Genomic DNA, 27691 nt, shown 5'->3' with positions numbered 1-27691 from the left:
CTTGTGGTCTTTTCCGATTCTTGTTCGGAGCTAGACACCTTGGGTGTAGCCAAGACACAAGACCCTGCTCTTCTGTACCAGGGAGTACTTGTACCCCACAACACAGCATGGGGTCCCAGGTAATATTCAAAAGAAGTAAACACGGGGTGGAGTTATATTCACTAGGAGGTAGGAAAGGTAGCTCCTAATTCACATGTCAGTGAGGGTTCAAATAAAAAAGACAGGAGTTAAAATCACACTGGGACCAAACAGGAACAAAGACTGGGATAGGGCAGGGAGAGAGACCCAAAAATTAGCTACTGTTGTCATACCAGACAGGCATTTTAGTGAACCCAGAAATTAAGAAGAAACAAAGAAACAAAGAAAGAGAGGAAGGGAGGGAGGGAGGGAGGGAGGGAGGGAGGGAGGGAGGGAGGGAGAGAGGGAGGGAGAGAAAGAAAGGAAAAAAGAAAAGGAAGGAAGGAAGAAAAAGAAAGAAAGAAAGAAAGAAAGAAAGAAAGATTTGAGACAGAAACCAAAGTGCTCTAAACATACACAATAAAGGATTAGCTATTATTCTGCAAGAAATGTGGGTGTTTTATTTCCTGTTCCCAGCCTTTTTAATTTTGTTTAAGTAAAAGTAGCATATGTCCCCAGTATTGATATGAAATGAAATCTGTACCCTCTGAGTGATCCCATTTGTCTAGTTTGATACCCATAAGCAGTCCCTTGGGTGTTTTACAGGAGAACATATATGTAGGAATCCTTTTTAAATGACTTGCATTTTCTCAAGTAATATGCCGTAGTGCTGGGGCCACACCAGGATTGTGCACGTACTGGTGTCTTTCCAGTATACACATCCTGGCTGTGCTGTATCCGTGCCGGCAAAGGGTTAATATGTTCCCTGCCGTAGACAGTAGTTCAGCCAGCAGGTTTAGGCATCCATCCTTCAATCCCTTTCTACAGCAAGTTTGTGCCACTGAAGTCTGACAGTGGCCTGTTCTGGTTCTAACAGACCTTATAAAATTGTTTTCTAAGCTTATCAAACCTTGGCGTAGGTGCGAAGGATGGCTCTGTGGATAGGAGAGCTTGCCGCTCTTTCAGGGGAACCCCAGTTGAGTTCTCAGCATCCACTTTGGGCAGCTCATAGGGGACCCACCCCCCACTTCTGGCTTCTCAGGGCACCCACATACATGGCATATAAAGGCATGCACACCTACATGTAAATAAATATAAAATCAATATCCTTCTAAATGCTTATCAAGTTCACACTATACATTGTTTTTGTCTCTTTCTGCCTTCCCAGACATTGAATATTTTAAACCTTTATTTGAATTTGTTGGCAGGTATGGGGGCGGGGGGAACCACCTCTGTCTCTCCCCTTATCTGTAACACCTTTAGGGACTTTCCTGCTGCTCTGACTTCTACTTGTTTTTGTCAACCAGGTTCTTGTTCTTATTCTGTGATTCTGTTTCAGAGGGCTCAGCTGGTCTTCTGGCTACAACTGGAACGGATCTTCCTTATGGAAACTCTCACCAATCCCACATGTTGTCAGAATTTAACAAGTTATTACTGGCAATAAGTTATTTTCTTTTTTATTTAATCAAATTAGCCAAGGTCTGACTTCTGCCTTTGTACTTTCACATCCTGAAGAGGAGCATTTAAAAAAAATGATAAGATTTTAAATTAATTTGGCCTTGTTTCTTCCCATTGATTTTTGTACATTATTATTTTTTTTACACTATAGTTTTTGGTCCATCTGGAGTTATTTTAGTATGAAGAGGAAGGAAATGTAGGTTCACTCAGGAGGAGAGTCAAGTGATCAGAGCCTGGCTTTGCACATATAAATCTGGCAGCAGCTTGTAATTCAGATGACAGAGAAAAAAGAGAGAGCAAGGACACCTGGGAGCTGGCCCGAAAGCTGCATCAGGAAGTGGAGGGTGGAGGAGAAAGCAGAGCTCAGATTGAAGAAGCTCAGGCAGGAGGCGAGGGGGCTGGCACAGTTGTTAAAGTGCCTCTTGAACAAGTGAGAGGACCCAAGTTCAGATCCCTATAGCCCAGGTCAATGGGGCAGGGTATGTGTGGCATCCTATCTATAGTTCCAGACTCAGGGAGCAGGGGCAAGGCATCCTCAGAGGATGCTAACCATCTGTAACCATTTCCTGGTTCTGATTGAAAGGCCCTCCCTAAGAGTAAGATGGACGACAGAGTAAAAATGATTCCTGTCATCCAACCTGGAGCCTCCATATTCTCTCTCTCTCTCTCTCTCTCTCTCTCTCTCTCTCTCTCTCTCTCTCTCTCTCTCTCTCTCTCTCACACACACACACACACACACACACACACACCATACACACATGCCATTTAAAATAGAAAATAAAAAAATGAAGTACCCAGACATCTTTGTCATCTAGAGAGATGCTCTGGAGACTGAAAGGAATATGTCACCAGAGCCATTGGAAATGGCTCCTCAGTGTTCTCACTCATCTGGAAATTTCCAAACGTACAGTGAAATATTAAGTTCCATTAATAGGGCCAGTGAGGCAGTTTAGTGGATAAAAGCACTTGCTGCTCAATCCTTAAAAAATTGATCTCTCGAACTCATAGTAGGAGAAGAAGAGTGACTCCCATACATGAGCAGCTGTCCTCTTACCAGCACATACATGTCTCAGCATGCATGGAGACACATGCACACACAAAGAGTAATAATAATATTAAAAATACAAAATAAAAATCTCACGAATAGATGCAATATATAATGAACAACAACATAAGAACAACTTAAAATTTTCGGGGAACATATTCTTAAAATAATCTGAATATGGAAAACAATGACTGGAACATATACAGAAGTACTAATCAATTCATCCACAGCTGATGATGGGGAACCTCCTTTAGCCAATGGCCTTTAAGAGGCTAGACCAGGTTGGGGCGTGACTTAGGGTACCAAAAAGTCACAGTCAGATCCAGCCCTCTCTTTTCCCCTCATGAACCACACCTGGATGTCAGACCCAATTCCTATTTCCTCGCTGTGATCCATGAGCTCCCTTTTAATACAGAAAAACCTTAGAATACTCTATTTCGAGTTAGCTTGGATTATCTGACTCATGCCCCCCCCCCCCCCCCCCCCCCGCCATTTGACCCGTTCTGCATCAATCTGAACTCCTGGCAGGAAAGGCACAAGCCTAGGGGTACCCAGTACACATGGGGATGCTGAAGTTAGTGCAGGAACATCCTGTGAGTAACTGTGCAATCTTGAATAATTCACTCAATTTCCTTACACTATCTATTCTCCTTTGTAATGTGAACAACTACCATTCTCAAAGGAATCCCCTGAGAACAAATAAACCAATCTCCTTTAATGGTAGCCAGCGTCAGAATTTACGAAGAAAGCCTCCTTGTAAGGGCTGCTATTTTTAGCATCATGATTCAGTTAAGTTATAAAGGGGGTGGGGAGCATATAACCATTTACACAGTCCTAATATCCATTTACTTTATTTTAATGCCCAAGGTAATTCACATAACCAATCTTCCTATAAAGTTTCTTTAGTGCTATCCCTGACGGTGTGTAATTTTCTATCACCTTCCTTTTAGGGAGACGGGAAGAAAAAACTGCGAGCTTAAATTTGTTTTTCAGGAATTCCATGCATACACTCAAGAAAACATCTCTGAATCCTTCTTAGGTGTTCCGGAAGCAAACAGCTGTACACCAAACTGAAACCCTGAAATCCCCGGGAACATGGTCTCTCCCTATCTAAAAACCCAAAGGTTGTTCACTGAGGACTTGAGGGCACTCTGAAAATCTAGCCTGGCAGTATGGGGCCCATGAGCCCTGTCTTTGAAGCTGGTCAAATAATAGAACAAGACAATTTGCAGAAAAAAAAAATACATAAGTAGGGGCAGTATGCTAGTTGTGACTTTTGCATAGGAGCCTGTGCTCCCCAGAATTACAGGGAAACCATGCAGTTACAACAATGTCAACCCACTACATCCGTCAACAGTCCCAGTCAGAAACCAGAAGGGGCAGATGAGAAAGAGAGGGAACAATTTACTTGATCCTATGAAAACCGAGGAATCATTTCCTATTTAGTGTATGCATTCCGAACATCCCAAGCCAAGGGTCCTCCTAGATCATTCAATGCAGGGAACACAACCATCTGTTGGTCGGTCCTAGCCCAGGTTACTTCTGCAGAGGGAGGCAATCGGCTTCTGTAATCGGCTTTCCCATCTTCAACCTCGGAAGAGTTGTGTTTTCAATCGCTTACTGCTCTTGAAACATGATTTGCTAATGTGCCCACCCTAACTGAGTAGGAACAAAGTCTCTCCTCGAAGGGGATCATGCATACACAAAACTTCCTGGAGTCCCTTGAGTGAGGACTGACCCTGGTTGAACCTTGAGATACAATAGTCTCAGGCAATTTACAAATATGCATGATTTAAAAAAAACCACCCATAAATATCCATTTTACTCAACAATATTCCAGGAATCAGCTTATGGTAGAACTAATGACCTGAAAGTTTCAATTTTACCATGAACCTCTTTTAATTGTTTATGATAGTTATAAAGACCTGTATGAAATATAAAATAGAATCTATCAGCGCTGCAGTAAAGTAGGCACTGAGCGCTTCCTGGGGCATTTGGATTCTCCTGGACACATGAACACATGACCTTCACATTTCCTCCATCCGTATCCTACAGTACCATTGTCTCTACCTTCTGAGACTCTGCTCCCTGTACCATCTGGAGTCCATTGAAGTTTCATCTTCTTTCCATCACTTATCTTCCCCTCTCTGGCTCCACAGCCTATGCTACAGCATCCCTGTCTCTATCACTTTGCTAATATAACAGCTTTTTAAAGAGTGGTTCAGTGACTCAGAGCACTTGCTCTGGCAGAGGACCTGGGTTCACTTCAGAGTGCCTACATGGAGGCTCACAACCATCCATCACTCCATTTTCAAATGGATCTGAGACCCTCTTCTGGGTGCCACCAACTTCTGCTCTCATGGGTACCAGTCATGAACAGGGTGCATGCACATGCGCGCGCACACACACACAGAGACACACACGCAATAACCCCATAACATAAAACAAAAATATATTTAAATTAAACAAAAATGTAAGTATTCTTTAAAATGCTACTTTGATTTTGCCTGCATAGCCTATTGCTAATGAGTCAGATATATTCTACAGCTATTTTAAAAGTCTACATTATACATACATATATTTATATATACATATATGCATCAATATACATAGTATGTGATATACATATATGTATATACATATAGCTATCATAAGTATATGTGTATACATATAACTATCATAACTCGTTTTGTAGTTGAAAGACTTGTCAATATATACAGATTCAGTAATTTCAGTAAACTGGTTATTTGGTGAATACAGGATTTATCTGGTCGGGCTTTGGTGGAACAGCCACACAGACAATATGCCTGTATCCCTATTCTTTATAGACAACCAGAAGCACACATGAGTGTGAACTTCAGTGACTCTGAAGCATGGCCATCTTTGTAACTCTAGAAACAAAGGTTTCAAGTAAAATGAGACAGACTGAAATATAGCAACAGACATGCCCAAGAGCAGAACACACATGTACAACAGACACTTGGAGAATATCATGGGACCCATCCCATCCCGTGCTGCCCCTAACAATAGATACTCTCACCCACATAGGCAAATAGATAAAACTATGCAGGGTGAGGTGGTCAAATAGACTCAGCAAACATGGGAGTCATTCCTGGCTCACTTTCCTTGGCCCCTCAGGACCATTGAGAAAGAATTGAGTGGAAACCGGCTCAACAAAGAGGCAAGCACCAAACACCGCAATCAGCGCAGAGCGTATGGAGCTCCAAAACAAAACCAAGCAACAACAGTCCCAGAGAGGAGTTTTCAGAAATGGTGACACACAAAGACTTTTGAGGACCCGCATGTCTTGTATGATCTATTCAGGATGGGAAGGGGATTCACAGAAACAGATTCCAAACTCAGCTGTGTTCATTTGTTTCAGCATCTTAAGCTGAAAGGAGAGGGCGACTGACTCACACCACTGGATGTGGTTTGCAGCTTGCGGCACATGCAGAGTAAGGATCTCCTGCCATCTGGTGTTCAGAGACGGTACTACAGTCAGAAACGCTGGAAGCTTGCAAAATAAGTTGGGTTGTGTGTGAGAAGTAGGAGTGTGATGTGCACTTGACTCTTCTTGCATTACGGGACACACCAGACAGAATCCAGCAGAAGCGCGGGAAGCAAACACTAGTACACACTGTACTTGCATGTGTGGATGTTGAAAGTGGCGGTCTAACTTAAAGAGAGAAAGATCTGTCCTTGTTCATCTGGAAGTCATTTTAAAAAAGAAACATGCAGTTTTCATTCAGATGCTAATATTGGAAAAATGGAGACAGATAAAAAACACAAATGAGAAATGAAAAACCAAACAGTCTGAGAAGTGTGGACTAATGAGAGAGAAGGAGGGAGCATGGGCCTCCATAGACATGGAAGCAGAGGAAGGTGCTACAATGAATAGATTTTCACAACACATTCTTCAGAAAGAAAAGTGAAGGTCGAATTACAAATCCCCATGTTATCTGTGAACACACCCAGCACACTGTGGGAGCAGGGCCGTTCTGCACAGAAGAGGGCATGCAAGGATAACAAGTGTGAACACACATGTTTAAATGCCCAGAATTATTGATGCAAACATAGATTTAAGTAAACCAAAGGGATAATGTTTTTTTTTCTCTACCCAATTAACAAAGTTATTCTATATTCAATGTAGGGAATAGAGAGGGAGCCACTTCATTGCTTCTGGTAAGAGTAAGCTTTTCTCAGGAGCAAACCGCTAATCTTGTAATGAGAACAAGTCAGATGATGATGGTAGGACCGAAGAAAATCAATGCAAATCAATAATTGACTTGCAAAGACGTTAAGGCCAAAGCTGTACACATAGTTTAAGACACAGGCGCATTTGAGGAAGCACAGTTTGTGATAATAGAAATGGGTGGGGAGGCAGCAAGGTGGCTCGGTGTGTAAAGATACTGCCACATTAGTGGCCTAGTGACCCAAGGTCAATCCCCAGAACCAGCATAAGAGAAAACTGACCAACATAAAAGTGTTATCTAACCTCCACACCCATGCTGTCACATACATGTGTCCACACACATCATGGGAGCATGCTCATGCATGCGACTAAACACACGCACACACGTACGCACGCATAAACATATGCCCACAATAAATCATAATAAATAGCAATAAAATACATTTTTAAATTAACCTAACTTGGGTCATTGATTCAACAGAGCATGACGTACTAGTCTAAGGTTTTATATTTCTTCTTAAATACTTTGTAAGAGAGAAGAGCACACATGGGAAACCAAAGTAAGTGATAGAGCATTTCATCAATTAGGGTTTGTTATATGGTATAAAGGAAACCCACTGTCAAACTTATATCAGCAAAGGGAGATTCATCTTAAAATTCTAGTAAGGACCTGGTGGAGCCCTATCCACCCCCTTTCCCATGTCGGTCACTGCATCCAGAGGAGCATTTTCTGAATCAAATTTGAACTGGAGGGCACAATACCACCCCCAGAGTAGAAAGAGTCCTTCAAATGATGAGTTCTAGAAACACCTGCCTGTAGGTCATTGAAGCTCCATCAAGGAAGTTGTTTCTCTACAGCTTTAACGTGATCGTTTCTTCATTATAAAGAAAACAGACAATCATGAAACATTTTTGTTGTTGTTGTTTGTTTGCTTGCTTGTTTTTCTAGACAGGGTTTCTCTGTAGCTTTGGAGCCTGTCCTGCACTCACTCTGGAGACTAGCTTAGCCTTGAACTCATAGAGATCCGCCTGCCTCTGCCTCCCAAGTGCTGTGATTAAAGGTATATGTTACCACCGCCCGGCAACAATTATGAAACCTAGCCTGCTAAGCGTAGCAAGATTTAAATGAGAGGTGTTGACCATTGGAACACTCTAGTGGAGTTCATCAGCACTTTAAACACCTATTCACGTGGCGGTCTTGGTTCCCTTGGCCTTTAGATTACTCCTCTCAAAAGGGACCTCCTGTCATCTGAGGAGGAAGCCGTCACTACTCTATAAACAAATGTCAAATACATATCTATTCCAGATCTGAATAAAAAGAGGAGTTTTGTGTTGGAATGGGGCATGAGTTTTCAAAAAGCTCACATCACAAAGAAAATCATTAGTCCTCAACAGAGTGGGAGTGATGGTTATGGCCCTCGTGGTGTTATGGTTTCATTTTTTCTCATTGCAATGCTGGAGAGCATCCAGAAGAGGGCACCAGCAACACATTATTCTTTTAGGTCACAGCTGTGGGCCTGGGTTAACCTACCATCAAGGGGAAAACGCGCTTTAATAGCTGTGTTATTTGCTTCATCTCCAAGACTTAAAATTACTGGACCAAAACCACACCAATACCATAGAAAAAGGCAAATCTTAAGTGCTCAAAAACAATACAACATGGGTAATCTTACAGCCCCAAAGTAGGAAGGAGACAGGAAATACAAAGTAGGACATTAATGATATAAAGAGAAGAAAACAAGAACAAAGAGGGGAGAGGGGAGAGGGCTGAGGCAGGGACAAACAGACAGTTACTGAGAGGGAAATGGCCATGGCATTCCTCAAAGAGTGAGCTCAAGGCCATGCCCAGACAATGTACTGCATCTCAGGTTCACACTACAGCAAGCAAAACTGCTTGCCAAAAATAAAATAAAATAAAATAAAATAAAAAAGAAAGGAATCCCTTACTTAGACACAAAATGCCCATTTTTGGATCTCGTGTGGTACGGGCAAAGGGACATATCAGAAACCCAAAGCAAATAATTCCACACCAGAAAGAGTCCTGTCAGGGCAATTTTGATATGTGTTCAAACTTTTAGAACTATGTTATTAAAGCTTTTGGCCTCACATGACACTATTCTCATATCCACAATTATTCGTATGTATATAATCATGTTTACAAGGGGTGGAAAGGGAGACTTAGGGATAGAGTGAGGACAGGGGAGGGAGAGAGAGAGAGAGACAGAGACAGCAGGAGACACATACAGAGAGAGAAAACTACCAAGAGAACATAAACCAGGGTCAGACAGTCCTGGGTGGCAACTGCAGACCTCTGCGCTTCACAGGACACCAGTGGTAAACCTGTTAAACATCCTGAGTCAGAAACTCCTAGCTAAATCTTTCCAAAGAATACCTGACAACTTCATGTATTAACAAACTTCAAAAAACATCCCAGAAAGTCTCAGCATCTTCAAAGACAGAAGCAAAGGATTCAACACCAGCAGGGTGCATTGCCCAGCCCTGGCCAACCAGGGCACTACAGTGCCTGGATGGAGATCAAGACATCTTCAAGCAGTTTAGTGCTTTCTTGATGCTGTCTAACTGCAGGCCTCTCCTGAAACTGAGTCTTCAGCCCAAGACCTAGAGAAAAACCAAACCATGACTTCTGGCTCCCTAATATCTCCAGATATTAAATGCAATACTTTGTATTTTTACCAAGATGTTTTCTAGATCTAGTAAAAGTATGAACTTCCAATTATGACTGCTTCGTAAGCACATCTTCTTGATTCAAACAGTGGTTTCAGTCACTGTGCTATTAAAATCATGTTGTTAGAGGAGGAATCTAACAATCAGACCATAATATTCTAGTCAGAGGTCAGCAGCTTTAGTGCCGGGGCTCAACCAGCCCAACATCAGGTCTGTTTGTTCTGCTTATATTAATGCAGTTTTCACAGAACATAGTCATGTCCATTGGCCTATGTACCTTTTACGGATGCTCTCCTACTGTATTACCACAGGTTGAAGAGCTGACACTCATGGGCCAGGAAACTAAACTAACTACCACGGACGGGCCTTGGGTCTAAACTGTTTGCCAACCTAGATCTAGACAGAAGGTTTCATAAACAGGAATGATTTTGTAACAATTCAAGGAAAATGGTGAGATCTTTGGTAACAGAGAATGATTCATCAAAAATAACTTTTATGAGCAAAACCCACGAAATAAAACAATGCATCGAAATTAACCATCTTCCAGCTGTTTTCCAGGGCTGAAGGGGTAGCTTAAACATCTGAATACCTTGGAAAGCCCTCATCATAACTGGAAGTGAATATCTGATCAGTTACATGTATTTGGACTTCCATATCAAATTAAAAGTTAGATTTATTATTCCATTTAAGGAAAATAAAATAAAAATACACCTCTTTTGTGAATAATGACTATACACTCTCCAATGATAAATGGAGAGGGATGAGCCCGAGGAACACTGTGCTAAGTGAAATAAACCAGGCTCAGAAAAGCAATGCTGTGTGTTCTCATTTGTATAAAGAGTCTCAGGGAAGTTGAGAGTAAAATGGTGGATATCATGGGACAAGGACATAGGAAAGAGAGAGGGGGACAGAGGTCAGTCACAGGCATAACGTTACAGATGTGTGGGGCAAGAAGTTCTGAAGTTGTATTGCGCAATAGAATGACTACAACCAGCAAACTATATAACGTGTAGATAGTCAATGGTGAAGACAGTCAATGTTGTCACCTTGATAAGCTGTTTAAAGTGATGTATAAGCAAACTGTTCACAATCATTCCATATGTTTGTACATAAATAAACATAATACCCCATAAATGTGTATCAATAAAAATTAAAACAGCAGGGGCTGGAGAGATGGCTCAGACGTTAAGAGCACTGGCTGCTCTTCCAGAGGTCCTGAGTTCAATTCCCAGCAACCACATGGTGGCTCACAACCATCTGTAATGAGATCTGGTGCCCTCTTCTGGCGTGCGGGCATACATCGAGGCAGAATGTTGTATACATAATAAATAAATAAATCTTAAAAAAAAAAAATTAAAACAGCAAATTTGAAAATAGTGCATATGAACCCCAGTGTTTCATTCTCTTTCTGACATGGCCATAGCTTCATCATCACCCAAGTAAACCGACTACTGTATAGGGATGTGTAGTGATTATATTTGAATGACTCACCAAGAATGGGCTAGCTAGATAACTCACATAGATAAGAGAGGATCAAAAGATTAGAAAGGGGAACAAAAGAATCCAGGGCCTATGATTGTCCCCAAAATTAAAGATTTGGAGGAAAGGGAATTCCAAAAATATTAAGGATGTATATATGTTTGTGAGAATATATGCATTGCAAAATTAAAGACACACACATACATACGGCAAATTTTGTTTGAGAACCTGTAAAATTAAATACACTTTCTGCAGAATATTCTTAACACCTGAGGAAGCTGTCACAAAATGGACTTGACAATGCTCTTTTTTGACATAACTAGTCACTAGGACACTTAGCAGGTCAGGTCACCTGTAAGTGGTCACTTGTATTTATTCAATATCACATCCCTCATATGTTATCTCAGCTATGAAGAGCTAGGTGACCCTTCTTACTAAATTGGCATGAAATGTATCTATAGACATGGATGTCTTTATGACAGATATAAAACACACATGATTCAAATGACAGGTAAGAAATTGTGGTACTGAATACAAAATAACAGACTTACTAACAAGTACAAAGCAATATCCTCTGTTTTAAATCTATATATTATAAGAGAAAATGTTTATTAAGAATAAAGGATGTACCAGGTGATAGTGGTGCCCATCTTTAATTCCAGCACTTGGTAGGCAGAGGCAGGCAGATCTCTGTTGAGTTAGAGGCCAGCCTGGTCTACAGAGCAAGAGTTCTACGGTAGTAAGAACTATTCAAAAAACCAAAAAGGAAAAAGAAAGGAAAGAACAAAGGCAGAGAAAGACACACACAAAGGATGTATTTCCCACAGTTCTGACAGACAGAAGCTGTATGAATGAGATCAGATTTGTGGAAGAATTGGCAGCACAAATACATGCAGGAAGGAAGGGTTGTAGGAAGAATTCTGATGCACAGGTGGGATGAATGGGAGGAGAATGTGTGTGTGACAGACGAGCTTGCCATGCTCCAGGCTTGGAGGCAGCAGATATGAGAAGTGGAAGCCAATTTATGCACAGGACCTGGTGCAGCGTTCATATAGCAGAAGATAGATTGCTCCCTTGTCCACTGATGCTACCCAAGGAAGGACCAGCAAAGCATGTGCGGACATACAGGAAGACAGCATGGGCAGTATGCCAGGAAGAAAAGCCTTAACTGGCAGGTGGAAGGAGTTACTCAAGAGCAGAACAGGAAAAAAAAAAAAAAAAAAAAAAAAACAGGTACTACCTGCTCAGCTGCATGTCTCAACCCTCGTAACTGAGGGCAGGCCATCATGAACAAAGATGGCATCCATAAGAGGGGGCCCAAGGACACAGAAAATATGAACAAGTCTCTTGGGTGATTCACAGATACAAAGGACTTGGAGCAACACGTTGAGTTTAAAAAAGAAAGTGTATTTGCACAGAAAACCATGCTCTATCTTAAAGATGTATTGCAAAGTAAGAATTGATGTCTACTGCACAACAATATGGATATCGTGGTCTCAATTTAGCTTCTCTCTCTCTAGAAATGTATAGAGACTTGTATAGAAGACAAAGAAAAGACAGATAATGACTACAAGGGGGAGCCTCTAGGGTCTCAAAGCAGGAGGGAAGAACTTTAAAGGCTATCTGCATCAATTAATCTCATTGCCTCATCTTAGAAATCCAGTCACTCTTTTCAATGAAGCGGTAAGACCAATGGACTATTTGCTAGACCACTTGCTATATACCAAATACAAGTTATCATGGTTATTTCATTCTAAAAATAGCTTTATATGTTGTTATTACTCTTTTTTTTTTTAAAGAATACCAGCATGTATCACTTTTAAATACCTCACAGTCAATGGATATGGAAGACGCTGAAGCTGTGAGTCTGGTGTGAGGGAACGAGCTCCTCTCTAAACAGTGTGAGATGTACAATGCCTGATCAAGCCTTTGGAGCGGAACACAGAGAGGGTCTTTATGGCTACTGAGCAAGCGCACAACAGACCAACCTTACCGCAGCGATCCCGGACCACGAGGTTGCGGCCTTCCTTCAGGTGTATGGTAAGGAGGTATGCGAAGGGGCTGGGGAGGTGGCTCAGGCAATCCCCGGCTTCTCCAAGAGTCTGCACAGGTGAGAAATGGATCCGAGTCAGTGAAATATGGGCCCAAGTGGAGACATCACTTACTAATCGGGAACAGCAATGGAAACAGTGGTCAAGGATGAACCCCCGCTGTAGCAGGCTCTGATAACATGGAAAGAGTGGTCAAGGATAAACCCCCGCTGTAGCAGGCTCTGATAACATGGAAAGAGTGGTCAAGGATAAACCCCCGCTGTAGCAGGCTCTGATAACATGGTCATTAACTGCATTATCTGCCAATTACTTTATACTTTTCCCCAGTGGCATTGTCTCTGAATTCAGAGGTAGTAGTGAGTATAACTTCACAAGATGAACTTCCCAACACGGATGGTATGTCGATGTCCAAAATCCCCAACCCCTTGATTCATTGTGAGATCTCTTATAAAACTATTCACTCGGCCTCGAGAGATGACTTGGCAGTTGGGTGCTTGCTGTGTCATGATGAGGACTGGCGTTTTAGCTGCAGCACCCACAAAAAAAGCAAAATATTCTCTGCACACAGAGGTTCTTCCGGGTTGGCTGGCCTCTAGCCTAGCACAGAAAATACGAATATCGGTCCAAGGAGAGATTCTGCCTCAAAGGAACAAGTGGAAGTGACGAAAGGAGTATGTCCTGTCATAGCCTCCACGTGCACAAAGGCAAGTGTACCCACATGCACAGGTATATGCACACACACACACACACACACACACACACACACAAGGGGGTGGTGGGGGATAAACTTTTAAAAATAAGAACAGAACACCAGAGAAGGAATAGTATGGAGAAAGGAGGATGGGACTAGCTGCCACCAAGGCGTGTCCCCACAGCCACCTCAGCTGTAGAAGTCTCCCACTTCTCTATATCCTCACCAATCCTCACCAACTCCAGCAGACCTCCTGCACACGGGCTATAAGTTCAACTCTCAATGTGAGTCTCCATTTTCCAGACACAGGTTCTTCACCCGGGTCCCCAAATCCACACTTGACAGTCTCCGCTCTGGGCTTTCCAGGGTAGGGATATTTCACTTCCACCCCTCAGTCCTTTCCTTGGTGCCCCACTCTACCCTTCTGCTGCTATCCGGTCCCCTAAGCGCTGCCACTGTACTCTCTGGGAATTCATCAACTGTTACAGGCCCCAGCTACAAACCCGACTATTTTCGAGTACCTGTGAATTGTATGAATATCCTGCAACACTTGAGCCAGTTCAAGCTCCCAACTTTCTTCAAAGAACAGGTGGAATGATTTATTATTCATTCATTAGACACTCAACCAATTGATCTTGTGGCTGCAGCTGCCCTTGACTTTTCAAAGTTTCAGAAGGCTTCAAAGGGCTTTGTCCTCTTTCCTTCCAAACACAGCTGTATGGTTACTGTGTATTTTTAGACAGATCTATTCCAAGCTAACCAATCAATAAGCCCGAATTAATCTCTTCCAGCTAGAACTTCCAAGACACATTTCTATTGGTCGGTACCATTTTATATGTGTTAAGGAGAAAGAAGCAGAAAAATATAAGCAATTGGTTAGACATATTTACAAGGCTGACATCAGTGTTAGGTGTACTGAACGTCACTCACAGATTCTTCTTCAAAATGATGAGATGTCATAGAAGCATTAAGATCGTCATTGCCATGTGAGTTCTGTAAAAAAAAAAAAAAAGAAGAAGAAAACTCTGCTTTAGGAAAGCAAATCAACATTGCCTTGTGACCATGTCCCGCCTCAGTCCTTGGGAAATCTGATATTTGCATGCCTGGTTTCAGGCATGGGGGAGGCTTTGCTAACTGTGTGGCAAGAAGAGGTGAACTCAGAGGTGTTGATTGAGCCATGGTCTCTGAGACCTAGGTTATCTATGAGAGCATGCACGGGTATGCGATTATAAGCACATCCACGCATACAGCGAGCAACATGTTTTAATTCGCTTGAAGACAACCATCAGGGCACATAGCCACGCCCCTTCCAAGGAGGAACTGCCTGCCCTGCAACCACCAAACTAAACTGAGCTGCCCAGCCCCCAGAGAATTCAACATGCACAAACTAGGAACCTATTCAATATGTGATTTGGGAAATCTTTTTTCCAAAGAGATAGCTTGGGTCCCACAGGTGTCTAAAGACCAATCCAAAACTAGGAACCAGGATTTCCCAACGAATGACTTTACAGGATCATATGTATACGCTACGATTCTCAGGAAGGGAGGGGTGACAGAATACATGTCTGTCAATAGGAAGTGTGATACTCAGCAGCCTTCTTGGGCTAGTTGTGTGCACACAGACGAGGGAACGTCTAGAAAAGCTCAGGGTTTTGCAGCGTTAGCAAGCAGTGTTGAGAGCCAGGGTGATGCCCGCAGGGAAACACAGACAGGAGCTGGCTGGGTTCCTGGGCAGCTTTCCTGGAAATCTGAGCATGCCACCATTTGCCTGGCATATCAGCTCAGATAATTACTTGTATGAACAAAGATACCATGCCTTGCTCTAATAACTGGGGGACTCCAAAGTTATAATCCAGCTTGGGGATAAGGAAGCCTGCAGAGAAAGCTTAGAAAACAGTCCCCTGGTATGCAGACCGTGCTTGGAGGCACAGATGACCTGAGTCTTCCTATTCACTGGGGTATACTAAGCAGCCTTCCTCACTAAGACATACACTCCCAGACCTTGAGACAGTTCCAGCATAAGAGAGCCATTTTTCATCCTCCACAAGGGAGGGTGAAGAGTTGCAGAGAAGCAAAGGCTCCCTGACCTCCCCTTCTCTGCATTTGATAACATCCAGGAGGCCATAACACACAGAAATGGTGTGGGTACCAATAAGCTTTCAGGCAGGGATAATAGGTGCCCGGGAGATCTCGATTCTACTGTTCTCAGACTTTTGCCCGTCTCCCCCAACCCTTGGTCCAATGTCCCCAAAGCGTAAAGACCTCGTGGCCAATTCATATGAACTCACCTACGAAGAGGGGAGGGAAATATCCTGTGCTTTGAGTTTCCTCTAGGGGCGCATACACTCCATTTACTACACTCCCAACACTCATGTGAGGCCTAGCCTAATGATAGACAAGAAGGCAACAGCAACAACAGGTTCAGAGCCAAGAAAACCTCTCCTTCAGGTTCTTGCTATCACCTTGATTAACTGTTTCTAAACTGACACCCAGGCAAGATAGGCGGGGCCATCAACAATTAGACTCTTACCCAACTTTCTTGATGTCCAAGAATTCATGGCATGTCTTTTATACTGCACATTATCAAGCCCCCAATTTCTGCCTGACTTATTATTCCAATACTGATGTTTCCACGCCCAGCACCAACAATAACCAGCACGTTCTGATGCTCTGCAGCCTGGAAAGTCTCCACTATCATTTAATTTTATTAAATGAATCAATGTTCCAGTTGACCAACCCTGTTTGAAGGTCGTCTTACAAAGCTACCAGGGCTGGGAGCAGAGTTCTAGTTGGCTATTCACTGAGTGTAATAATAGTCTGCCATCTTCCACTTCATCTACATATTTACTTTTGGGGTGTGTGTGTGTATGATATTCTGTATACAATCTCCAATGTTAGCCTTATTCTATTTCATAATAATGCTACTTACATGACCAAATTAGTCTGTATATGTGCCATAATTTATATACTACTGAAAAAATGAATGCCAAATCTTTTTTAAATACACTGTAAGTTTCCCACTTACAGCAACAGGGAAATTCCATGTGAGCAATGACATTAATTCAACATTATGGCTGGTTTTACTCACAGAAGTCACAGAACTTAAAGTTATGGTTCCCACAGCCACTGTAACTGTCATCCACTATATATCCACAGGAAGGAAGGAAAATGATTACCATAAGAAGAGAAAGGCATTCCATATGCACAAGAGGACGAGTTACAGCAGCTGGGAGACACATAACTTAAAGCAGTCTCATGCACTCTTACCCAGAACCCAGAGAATTATCCACTGAGCAGAATCTATAACATTCCCATCTCTTCCATAAGCCTAGTAACTAGATCTAGGAGTTATGACTTGGTGTCTTAGTAAAAGGAGCACAATTATATTTGTATCATAAGGAACAGCCGATAATCCTCTGCCGCTAGATGTTGGTGCTTATGTTATGAATAAGAATAATCAGGCATATTGGGTTTGCTAAAAACGCATCAAAGTAAGATCACCACATTGCTATGAGTGCTGTGACTTGAAAGAGGCGTAGATTTGAACAACTGCTCTATCGTCGGGATACACAACAATTCTGCCACTCAGGAGACTCCACCATTCTATCCCACTACGCGAACATATTCCTCCTCTTCCTCAGCCAAGGCAACTACTGATCTATTTCCATCATGCTATCTTGTCATTTATAGATTGTCTTGTCAAAGACGTCATGTAGTATGTCAGCGTATGGCTCCTTTCACTTTGCACACTGCTTTGAAAATCCAAGTTCCCACCATTATCATGTCCCTTAATTGACAAGAAGGATTCTGTCAGGGTACAGTCTGAAGAATTAGTGAGAATCAGTTTTAGGATTTTAGACGAATTATTTTTAAGCACATACTTGGGAAAGGATGGCTAATTTGAACATTATAAAATCTAATAAATCATACCAAAATATATTAGGGCAATTATTTCCTACATGATGTATATGTGAGGGTGTTTAGCTCTCTTCCAAGGCAACAGGTGTCTTTTGATTTGCCTCTCGAGACACATGGCTTTGCATTCTACTTTAGAGTACTATGCATTTTAAGAAGCTAACCCAAAATTTGTGTCCCCTGTAGGTGTGAATCCCCAACTTAAAAGAATGAATATTCATTGAAACCGAGAAGGGTGCAGGGAGGTTTGAGATGGATACAAGGTGTGTATGTGTGTGTGTGTGTGCACGTGTGCATGTGCATGTGTGTGTCGCACGTGCATGCAGGCCTGCCTGCCTGCCTGTCTGTCTGTCTGTCACAGAGCCAAAGACATGGCTCTGTTGGTTAAAGTACTTGCTTAACAAGTGGAAAGACCTGAATTTTATTGACAGATGCCATGTAATGAGGTGGGCATCCTGGCACACACTTGTAATATTAGGGCTGAGGAATAGAAACAGATGCATTTCTGAGGTTTGCTGGAAAGCAGCTTTGTCTATTGGGTTAGCTCCAAGCACTGAGAGACCTTGTCTAAGCAATCAACGTGATCATCTCCTGAAAAGAAAGAACTAAAGTTGACCTCTGACTTCTACACACAAATACAGACATACAGGTATGCTTTAGCACATGCGATTACATGTACATGAATGTAAATACACTCTTGCCCATGCACAAACACACACACACCTGTCACTAAGGATTTTGAAAGCAAAACATTGGTATGAACAAATGAATTTTGCTTTTTCCATACACTTAATGTGATCTTGTATGAACGTGACCTTCCACATAGTTCTTGCTGTGCTGTATACTCAAAAACCACAACAAAGTGTGTCATCCCTGGGTGTCTGATTTTAGTACAACAAGGCATATACCCACAGGCAAACAAGCTAACAATAAGAGGCAACACTGGCGGAGATCAATTATTCCATTTTAAAACTAATCCATGAAAGCATATGAGTGTATATATTAGTATTAAGTGGCATATTATTTAAATTCTGTAACCTGTCTGGCTGTGGTTGTGCACGTCTTTAACCCCAGTACTCTGGAGGCAGAGGCAGGCAGATCTCTGTGAGTTTAAGGTCAGCCTGGTCTACAGAGCGAGTTCCAGGACAGGATCCAAAAGCTAGAAAGAAACCCTCTCTTGGAAAAAAAAAATCCTGTAACCTATTCTAGGCCTTCAACACTATGGATATTCAAGAATATGCAAGCATCTATGAGACACATAGAGCAAAAATATAAGTAACAGGAATGTGATGGCCAGACAGGTCAGAGAAGCTATTAACCATTTACGAATATCAGGTCCATTAGAAAGGTAGCTTTCTTATTAAAATGCAACAATTTAAAAGTTCTATATCAACAGAAAAGACAAGAACAAAAGGGAATGAGAACCTAAATATCTAAAATTGGGTTTTTGGTTTGTCCCTTTCATTTGAATTCCGGTTCTGCCTGTTCATTTCTGTGCTCTCCATGCAGTAACCTCAGAAGTGAGTTGTGACAGACACCTTTTCACCCACAAAGTCAAACACAGTTAATATCTGGATATCTACAGGAAAAAAAAAGCCAATTCCTGATATAAGTGCTTGACCAGTTCCCAGGCACTTCTTGAACCAGAAGTAATATTTACAAATGACCTTCCATCTTATTTGCAAGAGCTGTGTTAGCTGAACAATCCATCCCTTAATGTTTGCTGATCACTCCATAATTCACAAACACACTCATTATCATTTTCTACAAAGAAGTACAAAGGTTGTCATCACATCTCCAATTTACAATGAAGAATCCAGAGCCAGGAGGCCAAAGAGTCTCTAAGGAGAAGCAAGAGAGTTAGGCCTTTGGGAAGATTTTAAGCACATCACTCTTCACTTGAGTACAACAGTGTCAAAAGTACATCTCATGGGGGCTGGAGAGATGGCTCAGAGGTTAAGAGCATTGCCTGCTCTTCCAAAGGTCCTGAGTTCAATTCCCAGCAACCACATGTAAGGAGATCTGGTGCCCTCTTCTGGCCTGCAGACATACACACAGACAGAATATTGTATACTAAATAAATAAATATTTTTAAAAAAAGTACATCTCATGTGGTGGTTGGTACATGCTGGGGACTGAAACTCAAGTCCTCACGCAGTGACACAAGTGTGTTTGGTATCCAATGATCCAGCTCCTCAGCCCAAACTTTCTTTTTTAAAACTGAAGGCAGCCAGCAACCCAAGGTCTTCTGTTGACGTTCACCAGTTGGCACTGTTACATGAAAAGGTATTATAAACAAGAAGGATGAAGCCTTGGGAAGAGCCTTTCCCTGCTATTCGCTGACCATCAAGTTTTCTCAAAACTCTTATCCCAGGCAAACCATCACTTAGCCCCACCCCATTGTCTAGAGCAGGTGTGAGAATCATGGCCTACATCCTGCTGACTGCTGACTCACTTTGCACTGTGTGTGAGTGGCATGGCATTGAGCCTCGGTTTCATTTCGCATCTATGTGGCACACTTACGGTACCAGGCCATCACCAAAGTCTAGGAGTCATCTACAGAGTAGGAAAACCATGCAGTCATGCGACCTCTGTTACTTCTCTGATGTCTCCTCCATTGCTCCCTCTTCCTGTACGCCTGAGCTACAATACTTGCTTGTTCTTTGTGAAATGTTCATCCATTCCTTGGTAGTCTGCTGCTCTCTGGTCTTCAAAAATTGCTGATATCATGTCCTCCACGGCTTCCCCAGATACACACAAAGCTTGCCATCTTGTCTCCCCTTCATGTGAAAATTGTCTTCTCAAGGTTAGGAGTATAACTCAACTTTAGATCCTTTGCCCAGAATATTGACTGTTTAATCCCAACACCCCAAACAACAGTAGTAGAAATAGTAAACAAAGAGGATGGATTACTCAGAAGATGCCATTTCTGAGCACTCTTTGTAGCATCTCTCCACAGTGCTTTCAAGAATGTTTTCCACTTACTGTTTCTCCATGACACTTTCTAAATTATTTATGCATCTATCATAGGAACTCTATAAGGAAGGGAGGTCTGACTGCATTGTCAGTTGCTATGTTCCTAGTGCTAACTTCATCACTTGCAGATGGTAGATTCCCCAAAGATAGAGATGAAGAAGATCATAACCAAGAAGACCCCTAGAACATGTCATATATACCAGCCTCACAGACGCCATGTTGAGATCACACAAACAGTCACAACCACAGAACTGAAGTGTCATGGGCCTGAGGCACTTGCTTCTTTTTGCAAGCTACAGGCTGTTTCCTCCCCTCTGTGGCTGTCACATTGCTTCTCTGTGGTCACTGAACTGAAGCGCTATGTATGGGTGGAAGGTAGGTCTTCTGGAAACAAGCAAGCGGGACACACCACTGACTTACCATATGAGGTATCACCAAAGCTAGGGTTTACTGTTCCAACTGACAAACTATGGGGGAAGGGTATTACCACATGACAGAATTCCTTGATAAGCTTGAGTAACTAACCTTTTAATTTATCAGCATTTGTTTTTGAAGCATTGCCTTTATCTTGGTTTTTCATGGGGCACAGTAGAGGCAGAAAAAAAAGGAATGTCTTCCTTTTATAATTGTCTTGTTTTGGATCTCTCTACTTTCAAAGTGCCCTCCCAGCTTGTGTAGAACATATCATTCTGCACACAGGCTTAACTCTCAGATATGCCTGGATCAAACCAAGTTCTAAAACCAGCTGGATGATATTTAACATGTGGACTTTTTGAAAATAATTTTTAATTTTTTGAGAGTATCATTCAAGGGAACTAACTATACACACACACACACACACACACACACACACACACACAGAGTCTCCTCCTTTTTGCACCAAAGCTACTGTTCTAGCATCATCCATACCTGCCTTCTCCCATGCTCTGCACAGTTATGCATGCTAATCCTCTGTAACTATGAGCCCCAAATTAAATGTTATACATTTCACAGACCAGAATGCTTGGTCATGACAATATAAAAGTAACAAAGCTATGTGAGTATATATGTATATGTATGTACTATTGTATCTATTTAGTGTTGCCCATATGTGTTTAGAGATTACCATCTGGGACTAGATAATCTACCAGGGTACTCTTCCCTGGACAAGATCAATTTTCCCTCTTCTAGCAAACTTTGATTAAGTGTAGTTCTTCATTTAGGGGCAGAGTCTAGTGAAATCTCCCTCATCCACATTGGCAGGTCACCTGGTGGTGTTATTGGGCAAGCTTTACACGTAACCATATTGTTGAGATTTACCGGACATAGCATGACTGTCATTTCTAAAGAACAGGGCTTCCTAAACTCTTACCCATGACACTTTTCCTCCAAGAAATTTTCATGGTACTCCCATGTGTTTAGGTCTATACAATGGGTTTATGGATCAAATATTTGCTGAAATAAATTATGAAGAAACTTATTTTACAACATTTCTTTGAGGTAAATACTTATAGAAGATGAAGGCAAATGGCATGCTAATGAAATGGAGATGCATTTCCTTCCTATGAAGAATTAAAACTTGGCTGAATTTTGATGCTATAACAAGAACAGCATCTCTAACATTCCTCGGAGTTCTTTGATAGCTTGATTTGTCAATGCTGAGGATGCTGCACCATGTAAACAGCAGAACTCTGTGTAGAGACATTTTAAAAGTTATTGAAAATTCCTCCCTAATCCTAAGCCAAACTCTATTTAACAATTTCTTTTTAAAACTTAAGTTAGCAACTCAAGCACAGAAATTCTTCAAAGCAAATATTCTGGGCTGGAGAGATGGCTCAGTGAGTGAAACCTAAAGACCTGGGATCCTAAGGACACACACTTAGTAGAAGGACAGAAGTGGTTCCACAATTGTCCTATCTCTACACATGCGTACATATGCACATAAATAAATAGTAATTATAAAAATAAATCTAACATAAGAGCATAATAAAACACAAAGGTTATTAATTTGGCACATGATGAAGAATGATGCTAGTAAAATATGAAAAGTATGCTTTCTTTAATTAAATCATTATGATTTTATAAGAGCAGAAAAGGTTATTGTACAGACAAAACACTGTAATTCAAAGCATATAACAGTCTTAGTTCTGAGCCAAGGTATTCTAGGAAGCATTTTCTGATGCTGTTTGATATTAAGAGCACATGAAAGGCAATGACATATGTTGTGTGTTCAGAACTAAGGCTGTAGTGAAGTGCTATGGTAACATGGGTCAGTTCTACCATAAATACCTTCCATTCATTAACTGCTTGATTTTCATTTAATTTTCAGTCCTTACATGGCCAGGAAACTTTCACGGCTGCCAGAGTATTTGATACTCCCACATTTGGTTGAGTGATGCCACAGTTAAGAAGCTAGGCTTTGAAACATACCTTATGTACCAAAGAGCACAAGGTGTAAACACATCCCCAACCCAACAGAGACTCTTAATGGTGAGCAGAGCACCTCATGGTGCCATTAGCTTGAATGGCAAATAAAGACTTCATGAGCATATTCATCCATATATCTAGTATCATGTATTGATCTTTGTGAGTATACTCACAAATATATATGCATCTCTACAGATTTGCACAAACGCTTGGAAGAGAAAAATTACACTGCTAGTCACCTGAAGGTTGCAATTTAACAAAAATGGAAATCTTCTATACAACTCATATTTATGTTGAGGACTGGTGCTTTTCAGTATCCGAAGGTTCTCTGCCCATCTCTTCTGTCCCCAATCTCAGTGGCAAGAGCAATGAAGTCACCTCCTGAGAAAGACCATTAGACACTACCTCAGTCACCATAGACTTCTGCAGCACCATCTCACTGACTAGGAGACTTGATACGAGTTGATTTCTCATGGTTCTGGAGCCTGAAGTTCAAGATCAAGGAAAACTTTGTTCTTAATGAGGTCATTTACTTCTTATAGATAGCTGTCTTCTCCATATGTCTTGACATGGTAGAGAATAAAAAATATCCAGGGCTTTCTCTGTGTTATTAAAATCTCAGTACTATTTGCTTAGCAACTCCATGCTTACACCTCCATTTAAGCTCAATCACCTCTTCAATGCCCTGTCTCCAATACAGTCACATGGGGGACAGAAATTCAGCATATGAACAGAGCGAGGTGGACATACCCCAATTCTTAACAACAACTCTTCTCCCAGCAAAGCCTAGACATCCAAAATGAGAGTAAGGAGAGGGGTAGTTCCTGGGCTGCTGCCACACAGTGCCAGCTCCCAAGGATGGTTAACCTTGATTAGCAACTTGTTAGGATTTAGAATAATCCCAGAAACAAATCTCTAAGACTGTCTTCCATGGGGTTCCTATATCCGGTTAACTATGATGATAAGGCTGACTCTAAAGAAAAGAAGCATCATGGCATGAGCCAGGGTCAGACTAAAAGTGAAGAGGGATCGGAGCCGAGCATCGACATTCATCTCCCCCTGCTTCCTGGTTGTAGACCCAAGGTGATGAGCTACTTAAGGCACCATGATTTGCTTGACATGACTATGGCCTTGGACTGTGAGGCAAAATTAACCCTCCTGTTTGCTTAAGGAGTTCTCCTCAGGGTTTGTCACAGCAATCAAAAAGTAATCACCCTATCACCTAAATAAGTGACAACATACAACACCTGGAACAAGGCATCAGTCGGAGTGGAGAAGTTATGTAAAGGCAGCTAGGTAACCTTGGGCGAGCGCAGAGGGAGAACAGCCTATGCCACAGAGCATAAAGGATTCTCATTTCATTAGATAGGCCAGATCCCATGTAGAGATAAACAATGTTGATACCAAAAATGTGTCAAGTTGTCATATGCAGTTCTGCCCTCACTGAGAGATGGGTGCTGACATAAAGGCCACGTATGGAAGGTATCTACACTTCTCACTGGGACTCACAGGCAGCAGCCTTCCAGTTCCTGTGTGATGTCTCTCAAACACTAACTCTACCGTGAGAATGGACCTAACAATCACCATTCACCAGGGTGACTCTGCCATACACATTTCTCCCAACAAGTTAACAATCGTGTTGATTTTGATCTGACTCCTAAGCACCACGATAAAGAATGGACCCTTTATTGAAAACATCACGCTACAGGAGATAACATTGTTAATTCTCACTGTAAATTAGTTGTTATCTCCACCTGTAACTTAGTTTTATGACTCTTTTATTAGAAGTCAGTCTGAAGAGTCAAATGGCCATGAGGTAGTCAATGGCAGAATCTCACAGACTGCTGATTTCAAATCAATGACACATTTGCACAGAGACAGCTGTGCCAGGCTCCAATTTGCCTCTTTTTTTTTTTTAACCCACCTTCTCTTCCTATAATAATTCCTTCCTCTTTCTACAAATTCCTGCCCAAGCAGACAGAAGGTATTTCCCAGCAGAGTAAAAGCACACTGCTATGAAAATGAGGGCAGGATGAACACGCTGGGTGCAATGGCAGGAAAACGCCTCACTGGAGGGAACTTTCACCTGCCGTTGAAGGCTATGAAGGATTTCCAGAAGAGGAGACTACTGGGAAGATGAAGAAGAAATAGACGAGAGATGGGGAAAAGGCTTCCAAGCCTGGGCTGGTAGACAGATAATGGTGGTGCTGCCTGCAATGTATGTGTGAAGGCCCTTCCAGGAGACAGTGACTTCCAGTCCCACAACTTAAGGCCATGTTTCCAGGAGCGATCAGCACACATGATGCTGAGGATCAAAGTCAGTTTGGTGGAGTCCTCTTCTCCCAGTCCTCTTCTGCTAAGCCTCCTTCTCCCATTTGCTGCTGTGGCTGCTCTGAGCATCTGTGCAGATGTTCCCACCGCATGCTCTCATATCCTGTTTATTCCCTTCACCTTTATTCCTCCCCACACCCCGTCATCTTATAGAAGAGTATATTTAGAGTATTTTCTCGAGAAAAAATGGATTGACTTCATTAAGTCATACCTCATGATAAAAACATTGACACCATTCACTCTGAGAGTGGGAGAACATCTATGTTTTCAGTGTCAAAGCCATGGGTAAGCTGCCCATGCTCCTGATAACAAACCCTCACCCTTGCTTGCATTAGCATTTTGTAAAGAGAAAATGTATTTCAAATTTACAAATATTTACAATCATAAAAAAATTACAAACAGTATCTCCTAATGGTAAGGTCAAAATAAAAAAAAAAAGCTGAGCCCTTTAGTGAGTAACCGTGTTCTAAAGAACATGATCACATCATACTCCATTCCCAGAGTTCATGCCCCAAGGAAACCCAGACATGCTGTGTGATCAACAGATTTTCTTCTAAAAGAAAAACCAGACCCTTCAGCTGAAGAATCGATGTTTATTCAACTCTAAGATTAATATGGAATATATAAAGTATTTGCCTCTTTCTTCAACATTAGAACCTATTTCCACATCAATAAGATGAATTTAAATAAATAAAAATATCCAACTTAGCTGATTAAATTGGTCATCCAAATCAGGATCAGGATTTAGGAATTTGGTGGCTGAATTCAAGCTCTTCTCCCAGATCCACAAACCTTGGCATGCCACTGGTACTTAGCCTCCTAGAACACCAAAGCTTTGCTACAACTGCTAATCAGTCAAAGTTTGAGCCCCGATTTCTATCTTTCTGTTCAGAGAAGTAAGGGAATTTCTCAAAACTGAGTGTCCATACTGGTGTACAAATTTACCCAGACCTGATACCAGAGAGGAAAGAGCACCCTTTGGGCTCTGGTGGTCAAAGAGGAAGAAGCACAGTATCTCAAAAGCTAGTCTGCATGCTTTGTCTACAAAGTCTAGATTGGAAAAAACAGCATGCATGCTTTGTCTAGGAGTCTGATTGACTTAGCAATGCTAGGGGGAGGGAGGCTCTATTGCTCTCATTACTGCTGCTCCTCTTGAAGGTAAGAGGAGGAGGAGGAAGAGGAGGAAGAGAAGGGAGGAAGAAAAGGAAGGCAGGAAGAGGAGGGAGGGTTAGAACAAAAAGGTTAAAGTTATGTGCTCAATTTCTCTGCCAGGAGATGAAACAAAGAAACCTCATCCACTAGGGCTTTTAAAGCTTTAAATGGTTCTAGAAGGTTCTTTTGTGCTGGCTTTGAAATATATAGAGGTCAGCCCTAAAACAAATGGGAACACCAGTAAAATCAATAATACATTAATTTAAATTCTTGTAAAGGATATTCTCTTCATCCAATAAAACCACAAAATAACTGTTACCCAAATTTTCCAAGGACAATGAATGTACCTTAAAAACATGTTTTTGTTTTTGTTTTTTAAAAAAACTGGGAAGTGCCCAGGCCTTACCTCTGGCTCTTCCGGAGCATCCTCTCCAAGGGGATGTTTGTGCGGATCCAGGCCACTCTGGCTGGATGCCTGCCGCTCCTCCGCAAAAGAGGCATAGATGTCCTCTGAGTCGGTGTCCACCCCAAGTACATGGCTTGCTTCCTCCTGGCTCCAGTCCAGTTCCTCCTCAGATTGCTTTAGGGAGCTGCTGCTGCTCTTGGGGACAATGCCTGCCGTGGACAGGCTGTTGGGTACCGAGGTGTAGGATGACTGAGGTCCCGAGTAGGGCCGGCCCTCAGGGTCCAAGGCTTCTGCTTCAAGGAGGTCAGGCACCGAGAGGCTGAGACGCCGGTCCAGGTGGTGCCTCACCCTTAAGTCCAAGGGTTTGCTTGGGGTCTTTTTAACTTTCTTCTTGCTCAGGTTGCTTAACAATGGTCTGGTCCGCTGTTTTAATGACCCCCAGACAGATGGTTTCTCCAGATCCATGACTGCATGAAGAATCAAGAATGCCACTCCTCAAGAGTGCTCCTCTAGTGGAAAACCATCGGCGTCTCCTGTAAGACAGAGCATGAAAATAGGAGATAGCCTTCTCGCAGTGTAAGGCAGACCCGAAGGGAACCTATCCAGAAAATGTACTCTTGGTTCCTTAAGGAGAAGGGAAGCAGTAAGGTCATAATTTCACAAACATCACAAAAAGCATTTTTAAAAAAACAAAATATTTAAGTTATCAGAAATAGAAAAGTAATAAATGGGATTATTGGGTTGAATGTAAGGTTCCTGGACAGACAGACCACTTACTCAGCTCCAA

General features: G+C 42.0%; 1 protein-coding gene across 2 annotated transcripts in view; it reads right to left on the bottom strand.

Annotated features, from left to right (window-relative positions):
• Positions 1-27691, bottom strand: part of Mctp2 (multiple C2 and transmembrane domain containing 2) — a 222116-nt gene that overhangs the window by 138872 nt on the left and 55553 nt on the right. For both annotated transcript variants that reach the window (XM_057756094.1, XM_057756093.1), the window contains 3 exons: positions 26905-27437; positions 14649-14711; positions 12970-13078 (listed from right to left, as the gene is read on the bottom strand). In XM_057756094.1, the coding sequence (XP_057612077.1) occupies positions 12970-13078; positions 14649-14711; positions 26905-27369 (637 nt within the window). In that variant the 5' untranslated portion in view covers positions 27370-27437. The remainder of the gene's footprint in view (positions 1-12969; positions 13079-14648; positions 14712-26904; positions 27438-27691) is intronic.

Source organism: Chionomys nivalis, chromosome 23 (genome assembly GCF_950005125.1).
Source record: "Chionomys nivalis chromosome 23, mChiNiv1.1, whole genome shotgun sequence".
Lineage (NCBI taxonomy): Eukaryota > Metazoa > Chordata > Mammalia > Rodentia > Cricetidae > Chionomys > Chionomys nivalis.
Note: the sequence above shows the minus strand (reverse complement) of the source record. Positions and strands in the feature narration are given on the sequence as shown.